Source organism: Macrosteles quadrilineatus, unplaced genomic scaffold (assembly GCF_028750875.1).
Source record: "Macrosteles quadrilineatus isolate MER2022 unplaced genomic scaffold, UCM_ALF_1.0 Scaffold_3__2_contigs__length_128488019, whole genome shotgun sequence".
Taxonomy (NCBI): Eukaryota; Metazoa; Arthropoda; class Insecta; order Hemiptera; family Cicadellidae; genus Macrosteles; species Macrosteles quadrilineatus.
This window is the reverse complement of record NW_026542596.1, coordinates 71,845,547-71,863,688: the sequence shown is the minus strand read 5'-3', so window position 1 is coordinate 71,863,688 and position 18,142 is coordinate 71,845,547. Positions and strand designations below refer to the sequence as shown.

Sequence of the window (18,142 nt, the reverse complement as noted above, 5' to 3'; positions counted from 1 at the left end):
TGCCAAAAACCGTTTTTAAATATCTTGATGCGTTCCAATGTTATGAGGACTTTTTATAACTTTTTCTAGCTCATTTTAACATTGTGCTTTTACAAACTAAGACCATAATCTGAAAATAGTGCTAGATAAAGATAAGTATACACTACTGTACGAGTTTTTGTCAACGTATTTCCACTTGGTTATGACGGATGTATTTTTTTCGACCGCCATCTTGGATCCACCATTTTGAAATGTGATAAATTATTTTAAATTCAAAGGGGGTGTTGTGACCCATCATTTCGAATTACTTTTTTAAGCTAAACTCAATGCCGCAATCCATTTTTTGTTATCAAGTTTTCTTTATGAAATATTGGAATTTCTTTGTTAAAAATGTCAATATTTCAAAATCAAAATATGAAAAAGGAAAACGGATCGTGGAATTGAGTCAAGCTTCAAAAGGTAATTCAAAATTATGGGTCACAACACCCCCTTTGTATTTAAAATAATGTATCACAATTTATTGCAACATTACTTTGGTTTAAATTTTCTAGGTATAAAAAAAACTGTAGATACTAAAACGACAGAGCAGAAGTAAGAAAGCTGTTTTAGGGGAACTTCTGGACCAAGGATAGCCGTTAGGCCCCGTTTATGCACCAAGTGCGGTAGCGGTAGCGACAGCGGGAGCGATTTCTAACACCATTGAGTTAAATGGGGCTGTTTATGCACCAAGAGCGATAGCGATAGCGGTTGACCTCCCGCTGCGATTTCTAATTCGCCCGCTGTGTAGTTAGGAATCGCAGCGGTTGCTTGGGCTGAAGCCAGGGTTGCCAACTTGACCCACGCGCACGTGCACTTAGGACAAATAGTTGTGTGAATTATTTGGGAGAGTTTGAGTTGGCAAGACTGTGCCCCCCTTCCATTCTCCTTTAACCAACCGCTACCGCTATCGCTCTTCGTGCATAAACAGACTCATTTACAGCGGGAGCGGGCCCGCTATCGCACCGCTCCCGCACTTGGTGCATAAACGGGGCCTTAGGAAAACCCTAACAGAACTAAAGCCATAGACCGTGATTAATGTTGAAAATAAGAAACCAAATTATGGAACTGCAAACCATCCAGGTGCGTCATCTGCTTCGGTATACATTGTGATACACTGTTTATTTCTTACCTTGTATGATATTTATGGTTACCTTCGTGGGAGAAGCAGCAGGTTGAATCCTGTATATCTATGTACAAGAATACACGGATGGTGTTTTTGGCCTCTGGGGACATCAAACCAAAAAGTTAAATGGTCCCACAAAATGTAAGTACATAGAGCGCCCCCCCCCCCCCACGCAGTACATGTATATGGCGCCCACCCTACCAAAAATTCACCACCTATGTTTATTCGTTTATCTCAGCAAAAGCCATGATAGCGGCAAAATTTAAAAACTCTGGTTTTTTCATCATCTCCCTTGGTCAAGTAAACATAGTCATCGTTTTCCGTGATCGCAGAAAATTCTTGAATATATCCTGCGTTCATGTTAACATGATCGTTGTTGTAAAATCGTAACAATGGCAAAATCATGAATTTCTTCTTCGGTCTTGAAGACATCATCGTCTCCCGCGGTCACGGAAACGGCGACATCTTTTTCCGCAATTGCGGCAAATTCTTGAATATTTTTATCATAGCAAAATGCCGAGAAAAATTCAAGTCACAGAGAGGTTAACTCCTCTTATATTAAAACCTTAACATTACTATAATGCTCTACCTCTGTTAAGACCTAACACTGGTCAACCAAAAATCCAAATAGCCAGTAAATAACTGTTTTGTGTTAAAACATCATATAAGTATTTTGTTTTGCGAATAACTTTGGGACAAACCCTGTCAATGGTTGAAAAAGAACCAGTCCAAAAAAATCATCCTTTTGTAACACGTAAAAAAAGTTTTCCAACCAGTTCATCTCAAGCTCTCTACCATAACGTCTTGTAAAAATAAAGGTTGGTTGTAATTCACATAATATCGCGGTTGCTTGACTATTGATGGAAACTGCAATCAATATACAGTAAACCTTCGATAGTTCGAAACAAAATGGTTCGATACTCCTTGTAGGTCTACACGGGCTGAGCTATTTTGTCAAGTGATATTAATGGTTATATTGTAATGTTAGCTGACTTTAACATTAATTTGTCATTTATTGTTGACTTGAGGATAATGAACTGTGAAATAGTTAAGCTTTTTAGTATTTAATAAATTGGGGTGATTTCTATTTAGGCCTAAACTTGTGTTTTTACTTTCCTGTAGAAAAACTCCATTTACTCCTTATAGTTCGACACCCCTTAAGTCCACAAAGTGTCAAACTATTGAGGTTCTACTGTATTACCTAGGAGGGAGCAATACACATTTGTCATTATATTGCAGCAAAAACGGCCATTTTGAGTCTAAAGGGGACTTTTTTTACATGAAAAATGAGAATTTATCTCCATTCATACAATTCTTAACCATAAATATTATACCAATGTAACCCTCCATTCTTGCAAAAATCCATAAATTCACCAGTATTTTGGGTAAAGATAAACAGAAAGATAGTATTAGTAATGCTAATCCTTTTGACTGCATTGCCAGAAATGATTCACAAACCAGATCATTAGCTTATTATACTATTTAAGAACAGTTTGTTAACTTTTAAACTTTCACGTGTCAAATATTAAGGTTCAAGGAAAATTCTTAGGACCGGTGTAGGGCCTAGTCTATAAAAATATAAGGATCCATGATTCTAAATAATTTAGTATAAAAACACATAGTAATTTTAAATCATTTTATAAAACCAAAATTACAGATTAACTTATTTTGCAGTCTTGGTGCCCTGAGCTTTCAGGACCTTGACCACGATCTTCTGTTCTTCGATGAGGAATGCTCTGATAATCCTGAAAAGTAATTTACTAGTTTAGCCTTAAAAAGTCAAACAAAATTTGAAAAAAAAATTGTATTTGAATTTTTTAAGTATAATTGAAAACATTCTTACTTCTTTAAATAAATATAACCTACAACCTCTAAACATGTAAAATATTGTTTTTTAGACCTACATGTAAAACAATAATTAGAGCTAATAATCTGCTACCCATGATGTTCTAAAACAAAATGGTGGATATATATCTGTGAATGTATGCAACCCAATTTTGCAAATATAACAGGTTATTTTATTTTTAATTTATGTGAATTTAAGCTGTTGACATTTCTTCTAAGGGAACAATCCAAACTCTGGTCTTGATATTATCTAGCCTTGGGGCGGGGCTATTGCTGCCATCTTAGAATCGGATTGCGTCCCTACATTCGTACACATCTAGCTACGGGAGAGTGTATCTCTGGTACTTTGTCTGTCCCCAGTGGAGTGTTAAAATTAGCTCTGTCATTGCAAATCCTGCCATTTGTGAATTGTGCTGTGGGATTAGTTGTTTGTGGCAAAAAATCATAAGCAAATTGAAAGTAAGAGATTTGTGAAGAGAGAATTGGCCGAGAGAGACAGTGGTGCATTTACCAGTAACTTAGCTTTAAAAACATCAGAACAAACTTTCACAATCATGGCCACAGTGTTAGGACCAAACAGGCAGCTGAACTAGTTGGGAAAGTCTGTGACAAAATCAGTGGAAATCACTGTTTCAGAATTATGGATCTCGTGGAATATTTTCTCAAAACTTTGTTGAGTTTCTTTCATAAAATTGACTAATAAACTTGGTTACCACGAATTTCGAGTCCTGGGATTCTTTTGATGAGAAATGTCCCAAGCGGGGCCCAATGCTAAAAGCCTGTGACTTTCTGGACGAGATACAAATTTACTTACTAGGACGAGATACAAATTTACTTGCTAGTCACTCTTGTATGCAATGTATATAGCTAGTCTGCAGAGTGAAAACTAGAAGGTTACTTTACAAAAACCAGCCAGTTTGTCAACACAATTGGCAGGATTGTCAGTTACCCGTCTGCAAAATCTACAAACATTATACGGATATACCATCACCTATCAAGTAAGTAATGACACTACATCGCTCTTGGACCAATGTATTATTAGTTTTTTTTGTCTGATAGGACCCTGACATGAGCCCGGGATTGTTTTTCACATTACTTCAGGCTAGACCTAGGGTTTGCAGCATTATCACTTAGATAAAATCCATTGGTGATTTGGCGGGATTTGAACCTGGGACCTCCGGGACCGAGGTTCTGTGCTCTAATCACTACACCAGCTCGCTCCCCCAATGTCAGTGTCTTTAACAGTGTCTTTCTAAAAAGCTAAACATAATGTTTCTTGATTAGCTTATAAAATGAAAATTCAGCCTATAACCTCTATCAACAAAAACCCTGATTAACCGAAACGGCCTAAGGGAATATTACTTACACTAAAATGTGTCTTAGACAAATGAAGAGACTATTGTAAAGTTTCCGCCAGAGCAATGAAGAAAGGCACAGGGTTTATAGCCATTGACTGCTACCTTTGACTATTAATACCGTCTGCTACATAACACGAACTATAAAAACACAGCCCAACTACACCGATTTACAACACCTGACCTCTAGACGGAAACATGAGTGAAGATGGATGGCGAGATATTGGGCTAGAAAACATAGTTATTAAAAATAATGGTTTGATATATATGTAGCCTACAGGCTATATAGGCCTATTTGTACATATTATGCCTTAGTTTTCATTAGAAGTTTAGTGAAAACATTAAAAAGCGCTTCAATAATGTTCTTATCTTATCAATTTAAATGCTGAAAAAAAAAACAGACTTCCTTTTTATTTTGGCTACCCTAAACTACCCCCTCCCCTTTCGTTCGGTTAGGTTCTACTTTTCAAGAGTAAAAATACATTATAAACCTACAAGACTCTTAGCTTACCTCTCCTTGACACACTTGTGGCAGAGCACTCCACCGTAGGAACGCTTGACTGTCTTCTTGCGGCGGCACATCCTGGATCTCTCCATGGGCCGAGCAGGCTGGATACCTCTCAGCTTGTCCTTGCACTGACCACATCTGGGGATCTTCTTGGGCTTCTTCAGATACTGATAAACCAGCCGACCACCTGGGGTTCTCACACTGCAAACAATGATTTTAAGTTATCAGGTGAAAATATTGTAATAGGCCTATAGTAACAAAAATACTAAGGTTTTTTTTTAAATTCCTATAACACATTTGTAAAAATAAAAATCAATACATTTAGGCTAATCCAAAAAATAGTCTTTCCGGTAATTCTGTGTAATTACTTGGTCAACGACAAACTTTTTCATATTTTACTACGGTCATAAGGATGTTCTCAGAAAACAAGAAACATATCATTCAAGCACCGCAAGGCCATCGTACAGGTTGCCAAGCGATAAGAAGGTTCAAAGTCACACGATAACAGTGGCTTGTGGGAGACGCGTGGAAGGCCAGTTGTGTCAGTTATGTTAGGTTATGAATCCTAACCTAACCTAACCTAACCTTGCGGGGCTTGAATTATACAGGGTGACACAAAGGAACCGGACGTTTTTTAAACAGCTGTTCCATTGTTGTCGCACGTGGTAGGTAGATTGAAATTATGTTATTACCTTCAGTGAGGCTTGCCATTTTTGTTCAAATGGCTCAGTGGGCCCTAGACCATCGTGTTTTTGCATACGATACTTTTGTCCGAAATGGTGAATCCGTCGTCAAAACCCAACGGGAATTTTGTAGAATTTTAATATTGAACTCCATGGAATGGTTTCAAGCCAAAATACGCGATTAAGATGGGTTTTAGGGTTCCAAACAACTGGGAATATAACAGGAATCAACAGGACGGTTCTACAGCCTACACCGCAGACCAATTAATGAGAGTCTTGAGGCAAATGTTTCTTAACAAGGGGATTTCTCGCTTTAGTGACATACCGTGGCCACCATCCCGCCAAGGTCACCTGACTTGTCCAGCTGTGATTACTTCGTTTGGGGGTTTCTTAAGGAGCGTGTTTATGCTCCCAATCACGTACGCTGGAGGATTTGAAGTTGGCAATCACAGAAGGAATCAATGATTGAATAAGACCTGACCAGATGTGACCAGATGATTTTCAGACCAGAATAAACATTTGTCGAGAAGTACATGGCCGCCATATGCGTGATGTCATTTTAAAAAAATGACTGTTAATTAACAAATGGCAAATGTTTACTTTACTATTTACGGTACCTAGCCTATTGAAACCATTTTATTCCTGTCAACTACTGTGTTAGTACTTATTTACAAAACGTCCGGTTCTTTTGTGTCACCCTGTATATGTTTCTTGTTTTCTGAGAACATCCTTATGACCGTAGCAAAATATGAAAAAGTTTGGGGTTGACAAGTAATTGCTCAGAATTACCGTCTTTCCATTCTATCTAAAAAAAAATGTATCTGATCTATCGAACATTATCGGTCATCTAAGAAGGAGACTGATAAGTATTACAAGTAAATGGTAGTAGTTAAAGGTTTTCAAGCCACATGGCAGAATTTATTTGGTTGAATATTGATTTTATGTTTTTAGCGAATTTCCCATATAGGGAATATTTAGCGAATTTCCCATAGGGAATGAGCTATTACCGTAGTAGGCCTACTCATGGTAAGACCTGGACGCGGGCCCGATTTTTTTTCGTTTTGAGGTCCCTAGAGGCCAAAAACACCATCCGTTCAAATTCATATATATATATATTATATATAATATATATATTATTTTCTTGCATTTTTAGGGCTACTAATATAATAAAAATCAAAAACATACTTAACAAAGTACCCTTTTAGTAATTATTTTATTTTTCATGACAACATGTTTCGGAACTAAGTCCATTATCAAGTCATTTTTACCATAACCTCATTCTTTAAACTAACAAAATTAAAAATAAAATCAATCATATGTAAAAATAATAAAATATAAACTATGTTATCTAAATCTTAATAAATTTTGGTATTAATTTTTTCATTATAGCCTACTATATGAATGTTTTCTTTCCTTCCTTAATAAATCAACCTATCTAGCCTACGATAAAATTGAAAAACTAAGGAAGGAAAGAAAAACATTCATATAGTATAATGAAAAAATTAATACCAAAATTTATTAAGATTTAGTTAACACTAGCTGGCCCGACAGACGTCGTCCTGTCCTATTGTGGTTTTATGTCAACTGACAAATCTTCTTTCAATTTGTAGCCGAATCAAAAGTTCTTAGATAGTAAGAATAGAATACTAGGTATATTATACTTCTAGGACGGATTTATTTATTTTGTTTGGAGCAAACCCATTTAATCAAACTCCTCTACGGACTCGAGTAGTCCACTTATATTATGGTATTGTCACGAACTTAGATTTATCATATTTTGACAGTAATTTAATTGTCTGAATTGTAGGAATAAAATGTTAGGTAATCAAAGCCTTGATACACGGCGAATGACTAAATTAGATCCACATGACCAAAAGAATAACCCCGCTTACTGGGTGGAGAAATCCCGTTAAATCCCACTTTTGAATGTATCATGTTTAAATAGTTGTTCAAACATTGCTATTATATTTTTCTACAGTAGCCTAGTTCAATCATTGGAGTTAGTTTTTCTCGCAAATTAAGAAAAAAAAATAGACCTCAAAACCAAAAATCCTGTTTTATCCTGTACCGTTTTAATCCCACTAATGGTCTAAATCTCCCGTTTACGGGATAATAATCTTGCGTATGGGAACACTGTTTATACTGTTTCTGCCAGGGACTGAAGTTGAAACCCTTGGAATTGATGCGGAAAGCCTTTGACATGGTTTCGCACGATCATTTGCTTGAAAAACTTAACACTATTGGAATATGAGGCGTGGTTAATCAGTGGCTCTCTTCTTATCTCAGGGGACTGAGACAACTCGTCCAATTGCCATTTAATGACAAAAACAAAAAATGAAAAAGTGTGATTCCGATGTTTTGCTGATCAAAGCTGGTGTGCCTCAGGGTTCAATATTGGGGCCTATTTTGTTTTTAAATTATACATAAATTTAACTCACTGCCTGATAAACTTAAGTAGGTAAGGGATATTAGGGAATTCAAAAGAAACCCTCAATTGTTTCTAGTAGATAATAGTTTTTATAGTGCAAGAGATTATGTAAAATACAAGACTTCATAAATTATGCTTAAAAGGCAATAAAGAAACATTTGATTTGATGTATACTATATAGTGTACTTTAACACTGGAGTTTAAAGTTTGAATATTGCAAACTCATCATAAAGCAGAGTTTTCCTAGCGACGTGGTTAAGCCAGTTATACAGCGTGCTTCCTGCTACGCGGTTGCCGGAGCCACCCATACGTTTAAAACCAGATGGGAGTGCTTTCCTAGCGACGCGGTACGCGACTAACTGTTAACCGCGCAGCGTGATTGGGGGCACTGCCCCGAGAGCAGTTGTTAACATGCTGCCGAACTGGGCTATTTTTTACATTAGAAATATGGTGAAAACTAGTTTGAGTGATGTTACTGGTGATGACGGCAGTTTGTTAATTGACAGTGTGTCTGAGTTTAAAGTTCTATTCCATTCTGATTGTTGGCTTTGAAGTGATGCCAATACGCACCAAGTTGACAACACAGGAAAACTGATCTTAAGTTAGCCTAAAGTCAAAGAATTCCTAATTTTACTTCATCGTCCATCAGGTGCCTATTAATAAGAATACTAAAAGCACACTCGTAGCTATAAACATAGATTTAAATAGTTCACTACAGCATTTTTGCCTGTAGTACAGTAGACCTTACACCTTCGCTCATCTCTTCTTCTTCGACCATTAACATGCAAACCATTATTAACAAGCGAGACAGCCCTTTTCTCCGATCCATTGAAGAACACTACTGTGAGTACCGCTTATTTGTTAGTCACGCAACGCATTGGCCGATTCATAGGAAAACACTTTTGAGCTGTGTCCTTTAACCACGCCGATTACTAAACACGCTGCGTTTTTGAGCTTAACCACGAAGCACGCAGCATGGTTGCTAAGTTGGAGGAAATCGCACCTTGAGTTTAAAATGCAGTAGTAGGGCCTACTTCCTAACCCATATAATCAGGGCTGCTGTTTCAGGGGTTTTAAGCCTACATAAAACACAAATTTCTCACTAAACATTAGGGTTTAAGTTAGGCCTATATAACTATTGGAGATTATGCAGCCGAGTGCTGCCAATGCTAATTAAGTTATACGACAAAGCAATTTAAACCTGGTTGGTAATTTAATCACAAAACCACATTAGTAAAACACTGAATTAGACCTATAAGAAAAGTGATTCGGGTATGAACTTTTACGTGTGAATTAAGTATTTGGCAACAATTAGAAGTATATTTGATTATCACCCCAAGGTAACTTATGACATTACATCAGCAAAACACCACATTGATACATGATAGGCGATCATATCTAGAGAATTAAGTTATAGTACTTACATACGTCTTCTGTTACTTTTCGTGTTATAGGAGAGCCTCCTCCTGTATGTTAGCCTTTGGACCATTTTGGCCTAAAACAGTAATGCACAGTCATCAAACTAGGGCTAAAAATTTAGTTTCCATAATACAGAACCTACAACCTAGAACTTCAAAACAAAACACTTAATACAGTCACGAGTCCGCATAACACAACCTACCAACCTCACATGTCCAAATAAGAACTGAAGTAACTTAGGCCTAGTTCATAATCAACGCTCTGTTGAATTTACAAATGCCTCTACCTCTTTGTTCTCTTTCAACAGACCTAAACTTTCTTTGTCATCTTAGGTTTATTCTTCTTCCCTATACAATCCTTTCAATTTCAATCGTTCATGTTTGTGTTAATCAATTCACTATTCACAGTAAAGTAAAGGCCTATATAAATAAAATAAATAAATAAATAAAGGCGACAGAGACCAGCCGACAAGAGGCATTACAGTAATAAAATTTAAAAAATCACAGTTAATTCGGTTTTTGTGACAGCAGAAAAGTTTTGGCACCAATGTTTACACGTAAAAATCTAGTTTATAATGATATTTAAATTACTAAGTTATGGTAGCCTACTCTTGGTCACCCTAGTCACAATAATTTCCTAGATTTGTATGACTGTTTGTACGGGTATATTAGGCCTTTTGCTACTTAGTTCGAATTCAGCGAAAGCAAGTACCAGTAAAGACTAAGTTATAGCCTATAGCGGGGCCTGACTGATGAAATGATTACTTCTGAACTTTACCTATATAGAAATGTTGATGAACAATAGGCTAACGGAAGATAATAGTGATGCGCAATTGCGAGATGTTACAATCGACTTTCAATTGTTTGAACCTCTCGAGACGTTTCGATTTTATTTTTGCTTAGCGAGAGGTTCTTACCCAGAGGTTTTATCAAGATGTTCATGACGATTGTTTCGTTTCAGCACGACTTCTCTAGTACGGAATCTCGCATTGAGAACCAAGAGGCGAGAAGTCCTTACTGAGAGTCTTTTTAATGAGATGTTTAAAGTGCGGCATCGTAATTTATTATCATCTAATTTCTAAGTTATTGTATCTGCCGGGAATCGACCCCCAACAAGAGGTATATCTTACTTCAAAACCAAGGAAGGTTTAATGTAGGGCCTATGGATATATTTTTTTCTTTATCTACCCAACTTAAGTTAATTTAATACCACTCAATATAAACTATTGACAAGACAATATATTTTTTTTATTTTACGAACAAAATGTAGGCTAAGTTAGGCCTATTTAATTTGAAATGTTTATTATAATGAGACATAAGGATCTCATGAATGTTATGGTAACAGTATTATTTACTTTTAGGCCCTAGGCTACCCATTAGCCTCTTTTGAAATACGTTTTATCAGCAGTAGGCCTATATATTGCGCAACGCTCTAAAAACCTCCAAAAATATAAAAACCTCGCCTCCAGTCAACGCTCTAAATTTTTTTTTTTTAATCTGTTCGTTTTTTAGTGCTGATTCCAAAAATGATATTCATATTTTGCGGAAACGTCCCGTTTTCCCCGAGAATGGGAAAATCGGGAAAAAATTTTTTTTGCCCAAAACCCATGTTGTGGGTACTCAAATTGTGCGGAAATTCCTCCTGAACAAGAATATGTATAATTTTTATTACAATGCAAAAATCGAGAGAAACATCTCGATTGGACAAACCTCTTGCTAAGCAATCGAAAAAATTGATAAACGGAACATCTCCACAAGGAACATTAAAATTGTTCAAACATCTCGCAAACGCACATCACGGGTACCGTAAGTACTGTTTCTTAACTGGGCTATACTAATATCGATTGAAACTATCGAATTGAAAATATTGATTAATAATCAATATTTATCTCTATTAACCCTCCGAGTGTCATGCGTCGCTGCAGCGACGCGTAACGCACTTTGTATAGTGTCGTGCGTCGCTGCAGCGACTCGCGAACACTGTTTACGGCGAAGGCTCAATGACTAACTGAATCGGACTGTACTGGATTGAGTTAGGTATCGTTCTGTCCGTAATATTCTAAGCTTTCTCCAGAGGTCTGTCTCTAAGCACTATTCATTTTAGTTCCGAAAATATTGTAGAAGACAGCTGACGTGCGTGTATTTGTAAACAGCTAGGTTACCCTCGGACCGATGACTGATGTGTTTTATTACGTTTATCATTGTTTTAGTATTAAAAATCAAAAGTAGTGATATACGTGGTGCATTATAAGAAGATTTAAGTGGTTTTGAAGTGCTGGTTGATGATCCTGAAGAAGTAGGTAGTGATATTGATGTAAATTATCAGCCAGATTCCTAGCTATGGTTGGGCTATGCATTCTTAAATAAACGCTATGTACTGAAATCTGTTTTTTGCCCATAACTTTTTTATTTGCAAATCTACTTCCTTATATTATTATAGATTTGTAATCCTCATAAAATTTAGAACAAAGTGGCTATTTTCAAATATTTATAGGCCTATAATTTATACAATTTCATTGAGCGCAAACTTATTTTTTTTTGAAAATTTTCGAAATTATACATTTTTTTACCTAAAAATTTTTTTTTTTTTTTTTATCTTCCTTATGTTTTATATATAATATTGAAGGCCAAGATTTTCCAAACAAAATGGTATATAGAACAGTATAATTAACATTGTTTTTAAGCTTCTCAGATCAGTTTTAATAAAACCTTGCAAATGAGCAAAAAATAGGCTGACATTAAGGCCAAAACACGTGACACTCGGAGGGTTATAAAATTAAACTAAGTTATTATAACCTAACCTAACCAACCAAACTTGCTGATGGTGAAAAAATCGCATGAAGGTTTACTAATAGAATCGATAGTTTCAATCGATATTAGCATAGCCCAGTTAAGAAACTGTACCCCACATCACTAGTAGATAAGTTAGCATAATAGAAGCCTAGGCCTAGGCCTAGTTTGTTATTTTCCAAACTAAAATTCACTCAGGGTGAGGGTATAAATGATCAGTCAAGCCTATACGTCATGGAGTAAACATAGAATTAGGCTAGTATTAAAATAGTAATATCTTTTAGCCAAAATATAGTCATTTAGACTAACAATTTACTTTCTGTAGCAAGGTACATAAACAATAAAATCCTCAAGAGGTTATGTGAAAAGATTAACCATTTAATGAGCTAAAACTCAATGTATTGTCGTAAAATAAGGTTATATGATAAATGTAAGATAATAATTATATCTATTAAACAAGATCACACAAAAACAATAAGAGATTCAATAAATATATAAGGATAATAGTTGACATACCTCGTCGAAATCTATCCACTGAAAGGTAGACGACGACCGGAAGAATCGTCAAAGACGTTTAACTTGAGTTGAGTTACAGTTTAAAGGAAGTCTAGTATTACAAAGAGGAAAGTGGAAAGCTGTATAGTAACTGTATACAAAAATGATTATTTCATTTGTAATCTCAATGCTGTTTTGAGGGGTGTGATGGTGATATTTTGTTGATAAATATAACTAAACATTGATTAATTTTGGATTTCCAAAATATTTAAACAATATTGTAAAATCGTTTCTCTGTCACAGAACCTTCTCTGTTAAAATAAGTTCTTCCAAATCATCTATACGACGAGTCAATACAGGAGTTCCACAAGGTTCAATTTTGGGCCCTGTATTGTTCAATCTATACATGGCAGACATACCTCTTCCAGAAGACGCCTCATTAGCTCTGTACGCCGACGACACTGATATCCTGTGCCAACATTCCGACATCGAGGAGGCCACGTATTCCCTGCAATACTCTGTGGATCTTCTCATTGATTGGTTCTACAAGTGGAAATTTCGCCTAAATTCAACTAAATGTGAGACCAAAATATTTTCATTGAAAAAACATACATTGCCACATGAAATTCAAATATATGGTAACTTTCTACCTTGGAACCCTGATGACCAGGCCATAAAATATCTTGGAGTATGGCTGGACAAAAAAATTAATTGGAACTACCACGTTAATCAAAAACTGTCCCAAGGTTATGCACGCCTTGCAAAGCTTTTCCATTTAATCAATAGGAATTCTACTCTGAAGCCAGCTTGTACAGTTCTAATCTATAAATCAATAATTCGGCCCTTGATTACATCTCCTATCTTGTTTAATCTTGTTGTCAATATCTTGTTGTAATCTTGTTTGCATCTCCTATCTGGGGATTAGCTATATCAAAAAACAAACTCTTCAAAATTCAAGTGATTCAAAACAAAATTCTAAGAATAGCGGTGAATGTTCCCTGGTTTGTTAGAAACAGGAATATACATGAAGAACTAGGAGTGGAGTCTATCTCGGCCTTTATTGAAAAAAACACCTCAAAATTTCTAAAATCTTTAAAACAATGTTCCTGGTGCATTAACTTTTCATCTTGGTGAAGCAACTGAGAACAGGAGGCTACGTCGAAGGCTCCCTCAAGATCTATTGGAGGAATGAAGCCTAAAGAAGATTAAATTATTTCCCTAAATTAATTGGTGTCTCAGGTTTGGGCGAACCCACGATGTTATTATAGTTAATTTCTTATTAATTTTGTTAACACTTCTGTGTATAATGTCTACAATTAACCAGAAATAAATTATGCTGTAAAAAAAAAAAAAAAAACTAAACATAAACTCATTTAATTATTAAAACAGCAAAACACAATTGGGTGAGTCTGAATACAAATGCAAGTTGGGTATAATTAATTCAGAGGTTTAATCAAACTTATAATTCAGGAAATATTGACTTTTATAATTATTTTTCATTTATAATAATTATTATGAGTAAAATTTGTTTTGTATGTTATTGCACTCTTTGGGGTGTAACTCATGTTAAGTTGTCATGAAATTTACTTATTTATTTCCATTCCAACGGCCAAAGACCATTACAAAATTGATAGGTAATGATTATTACAATCTTAAACTACTAAATAAATATGCAGTTATACAATTCAATCGATATTTATAGAAAAAAATTATGATAAATAACAGAGAAATATATTTTTTTCATTTTAAGAGTTTACCAAGACAAGAAAACAAGAAATACCACTCAGTTTACATGCACATTGATTAATAAATATTCTAACCTATCTACTTATAACAAATACAACAACCTATAATAAATTTTGTTGCTGGTGCAGGGAAGTCAACCGTAGCCTTCCTTCGAAAAGTCCCCGTGGTGTCTCCGAAGATGTCGATACTGGCCCCCATCGATAGTGTTACCAAGACGAAGAAATCTTGCAAGAGGAGCATGATAACCTTATTGGCTACTCAAGTGCCTCCTGTCGAACAGATCTTGTGAACGGGTTCTAGAAGGCACATGGAGGTCCACTTGGGCAAGTCAAAGTCCTTTATTAAGCCAGATTAACAATACACATTGCATTGGCCAAGTCAAGAGATTACATGTGTTATGAAATTAATTAACTACTAAATGCATTATATATACCATTTTTTTGTTGTGACACACAACCCCTTGTGATGTTTAATAGTAAAGTGGGAGAATCAATTAATTTGGTCACTGAGAAGTTTGTGGAGGAAAACAACGTCTGCAACACAGCGTCCCAAGTGAAGATATTGCAGGTTTAAATTGTTTTGGAAGACGACCACTGGGACTTCATTTGTTAGTCGACATGTAGCCCGAAATAGTATGGCCAGCAGCTGGTTGGCTCTTTTACATTTGGAATCCACATGCTCTTCGAAGGAGATAGTCTGATGAGAAATTCACTCCCAAGTCTTTTACCATTATAAGACTCTCTTCAGAGGTTGGTTCATAAATGGTATACTCTCTGCCTAGTGCTCTAGAGTATAGAACAGCAGATTGTAATTAAATTCTAGTTAAAAATATATATATTACTGTCACCTGGGGCCCATTTCATAATAAACTACAAGTTACAAGTTACAACTTGTAACTTGTAATTTCCATTAGATTTGCATTGGGCGATCAGCTGATTTACTAATAATATTAGTTTGTACTTTATTATGAAATGGGCCCCGTATTATTTTTTTTCAATTTGATTTTTGTCTTTTGTCATGGGAGCAATTTATGGTTGTGTCGTCGCCCGTCGGCAAACATTATGCATGTGGTAGTCGGGAGGCACGATTTTTATTTCAGCTGCAGTTTTTTAATACGGACAAAATGAGAGTTCAAAAATTAGAAATTAAAAAAAAATTATTGTAGGCCTAAAACTAAAAAAATATATAGTTATTTTTTTAATTAAACTGTCATAACCTAACCTAACTAACCAAACTTGCTGATAATGACAAAATTGAATGAAGGTTTACTAATAGAAAAAATAATTCTGTTCACAAAATAAAACTATAAATGCCTCAAATTAAATTTTATGTTTTTTAATTATAAAATTAAACTGTGATAACCTAACCAAACTAACCAAACTTGCTGATAATGAAAAAATTGAATGAAGGTTTACTAATCGAAAAATGTTCTGTTCATAAAATAAAACTATAAATAGCTCAAATTCAATTTTATAAGGTTTTAATTATAAAATTTAACTGTTATAACCTAACAAAACTAACCAAACTTGCTGATAATGCAAAAATCTTAGATAAAAAGTTTGTGCCCCAGATGGGTTTCGAACCTGGAACCATAAGTTTTGAAGCCAGGCACGCTATCCACTAGCCCACGGAGGCCGATGGCTTCATTCCGTTTCATTGCGCTAATGGTGTTCCCTCAGCCAATAAAATGCTCTCATTTTGTTCTTATTAAAATAACTGCAGCTGAAATAAAAATTGTGCAGTCGGGAGGAGTGTTGGTAGGTTAGGTAGTGACTGCTGGGGACTGAACTTCTCGGTATTACGGTGATGGTTTTTTTAAAGTTTTTATCTGTATTTTTTCAGGTGGTTGTTTGATAAGTTTTTATCAAAAATTTTGTGATAATTTATATCTCTCTAATATTTCTTAGCCTAATAATAAATTCGAAGAGCTATAAATCTGCTTCTTTTTATACTATAATGCTAGATGATGATGAATTTAGTTTAATGATAATAATAAATTCGAAGAATCTGCAGCTTCTTGTAAGGTACAATCATTATAGGGGGGAAGGGTGATTAATCTATGGCTAAGACCATTGACTATATTAGTTTGATCCTCGAGTTTTGCTAACTCGCTGTCTGAGTCGGAGACGATTTCAATCGTCAACTTTACAACAAGATAAGACACGTGTCCTCCAGTTACCCTAAACAACGTTCAAATCCCACAGTGCAATGAGGTTAAATACTTAGGCTTGACCCTTGATAGAAGACTCACTTGGAAAAGCCACATCTGGAACAAGAGAATTTCGTTAAATTTAAAATTTAAAAATCTTACTTGGATATTAAATCAAAATTCTAAATTAACAACAGAAAATAAATTACTTTTATATAAAACTATTTTAAAACCAGTATGGACGTATGGTATCCAACTGTGGGGGACATCCAGTGAATCAAATCTGAACGTCATCCAAAGATTCCAATCCAAGGTTCTAATAGTCCGGTGGCTTAGGGCTTTACTTTACGAATACCTACCTGGTGGATAAAAGCACCAAATTTGGCATGAAGGTACCTTAGGGTATACTAATAAATTTTAGCCTAGGAGCCCTTTTGAAATTTTAAATATTTCCACACACGGCACCAAAATCCAAAATGGCCGACAAATACGACAAAAATTACCTTTAAAACAATCCATTCTCCTGTTAACTCTAAAATATAACTTAAATCCAACCAAGACTCTACAATACAAACCGGAGACATACTAAATTATATGAAAGAAATCTTATGTGTGTCTGTGTGTGAGTGGGTGGGGGTATGTGTGTGAGAATTTATGTAACGAAACCTGTACTGGACATTGCGCAAATAGGGTCAAACCAATTTACTGCAAATTTGGTGTGGACTTTGTTAGTATCATATGTCAAAATTTAGATCAGTTTCCTTTTATTTATCTATTTTTATAATTTCATTTGGTTTATTTTTACAATTTTCATCTATTTTTTTTATATATCTACAGAGTTAGGCAAAAGTATGGAACCCCCCAGTTAACTTTTTAACGCTTTGCAGTAGGAAAACCAAACTCGGCATATATTTACAAAATAAAAATTGCACTTTTCATCAAAGTTACAACTTTGCCTCAGCCCCAAATTTTCAAACTTAAAAACCTATCATGTAACCACTCATTTAGAGGTCAATATCACACCCCTAATCAATATGGCAGCCATTTAAATTTAAGATGAGCAAGCAAAAGAAAAAGTCTTGGACACCTCCAGTTAACTTTTTAACGTGTGGCAGGTGGAAAACCAAACTCGGCACATGTTTACAAAATAAAAAAAATCACTTTTTCATTACAGTTAGAACTTGTACCCGGCTCCCAAAATGGGGTATTTGGGGGCAGTCCCAAATTTTCAAATGTAAACACCTATCATCTGACCCCTCATTTTAAAGGGTTTCTCCAGACAAATTAAATGGCGCAAACTAGAAGTCAATATCGCCCCCCTAATACTACTTACTTAATTTCCGTGCCCGGAAATCAGACTTCGCATTTCCAAAATTAAGTTAGCTACCGATATGGCTTTGTCATTTGCATGTAAAAGATCATCTAATGTGCAAGATTGGTCTAGGCGTGGGCGGATCAGCAGATGGCCAGGATCCTGGACAGCACCACACGCGCACAAGATGTTTTCTTCGTCTGGTAAGAGACCCCATTTCTGCATGTTTGTCTTGCATTTTGGTACCTCGAATTCGATTTAGGGCCTTCCAC

At 35.5% G+C, this 18,142-nt stretch overlaps 1 protein-coding gene across 1 annotated transcript; it reads right to left on the bottom strand.

Moving 5' to 3' along the window:
- Nucleotides 1–2,763: 2,763 nt before the first annotated feature.
- Nucleotides 2,764–12,749, bottom strand: LOC128989884 (60S ribosomal protein L34-like). The gene is made up of 4 exons (XM_054411988.1): nt 12,685–12,749; nt 9,385–9,455; nt 4,853–5,050; nt 2,764–2,886 (listed from the first exon to the last, which is right to left on the bottom strand). Exons 2-4 carry the CDS (start codon nt 9,447–9,449, stop codon nt 2,805–2,807), a joined length of 345 nt encoding a protein of 114 aa, XP_054267963.1. The 5' UTR covers nt 9,450–9,455; nt 12,685–12,749; the 3' UTR covers nt 2,764–2,804.
- Nucleotides 12,750–18,142: the final 5,393 nt, after the last annotated feature.

Bases quoted from the DNA above. Each gene is read 5' to 3' on its own strand.
- LOC128989884 (XM_054411988.1), bottom strand. From the start codon at position 9,449: ATGGTCCAAAGGCTAACATACAGGAGGAGGCTCTCCTATAACACGAAA. The intron at 5,051-9,384 runs GTAAGTACTATA...CATTGTTTGCAG, and splicing joins AAAAGTAACAGAAGACGTAT to TGTGAGAACCCCAGGTGGTC. The intron at 2,887-4,852 runs GTAAGCTAAGAG...ATTACTTTTCAG, and splicing joins CACAAGTGTGTCAAGGAGAG to GATTATCAGAGCATTCCTCA.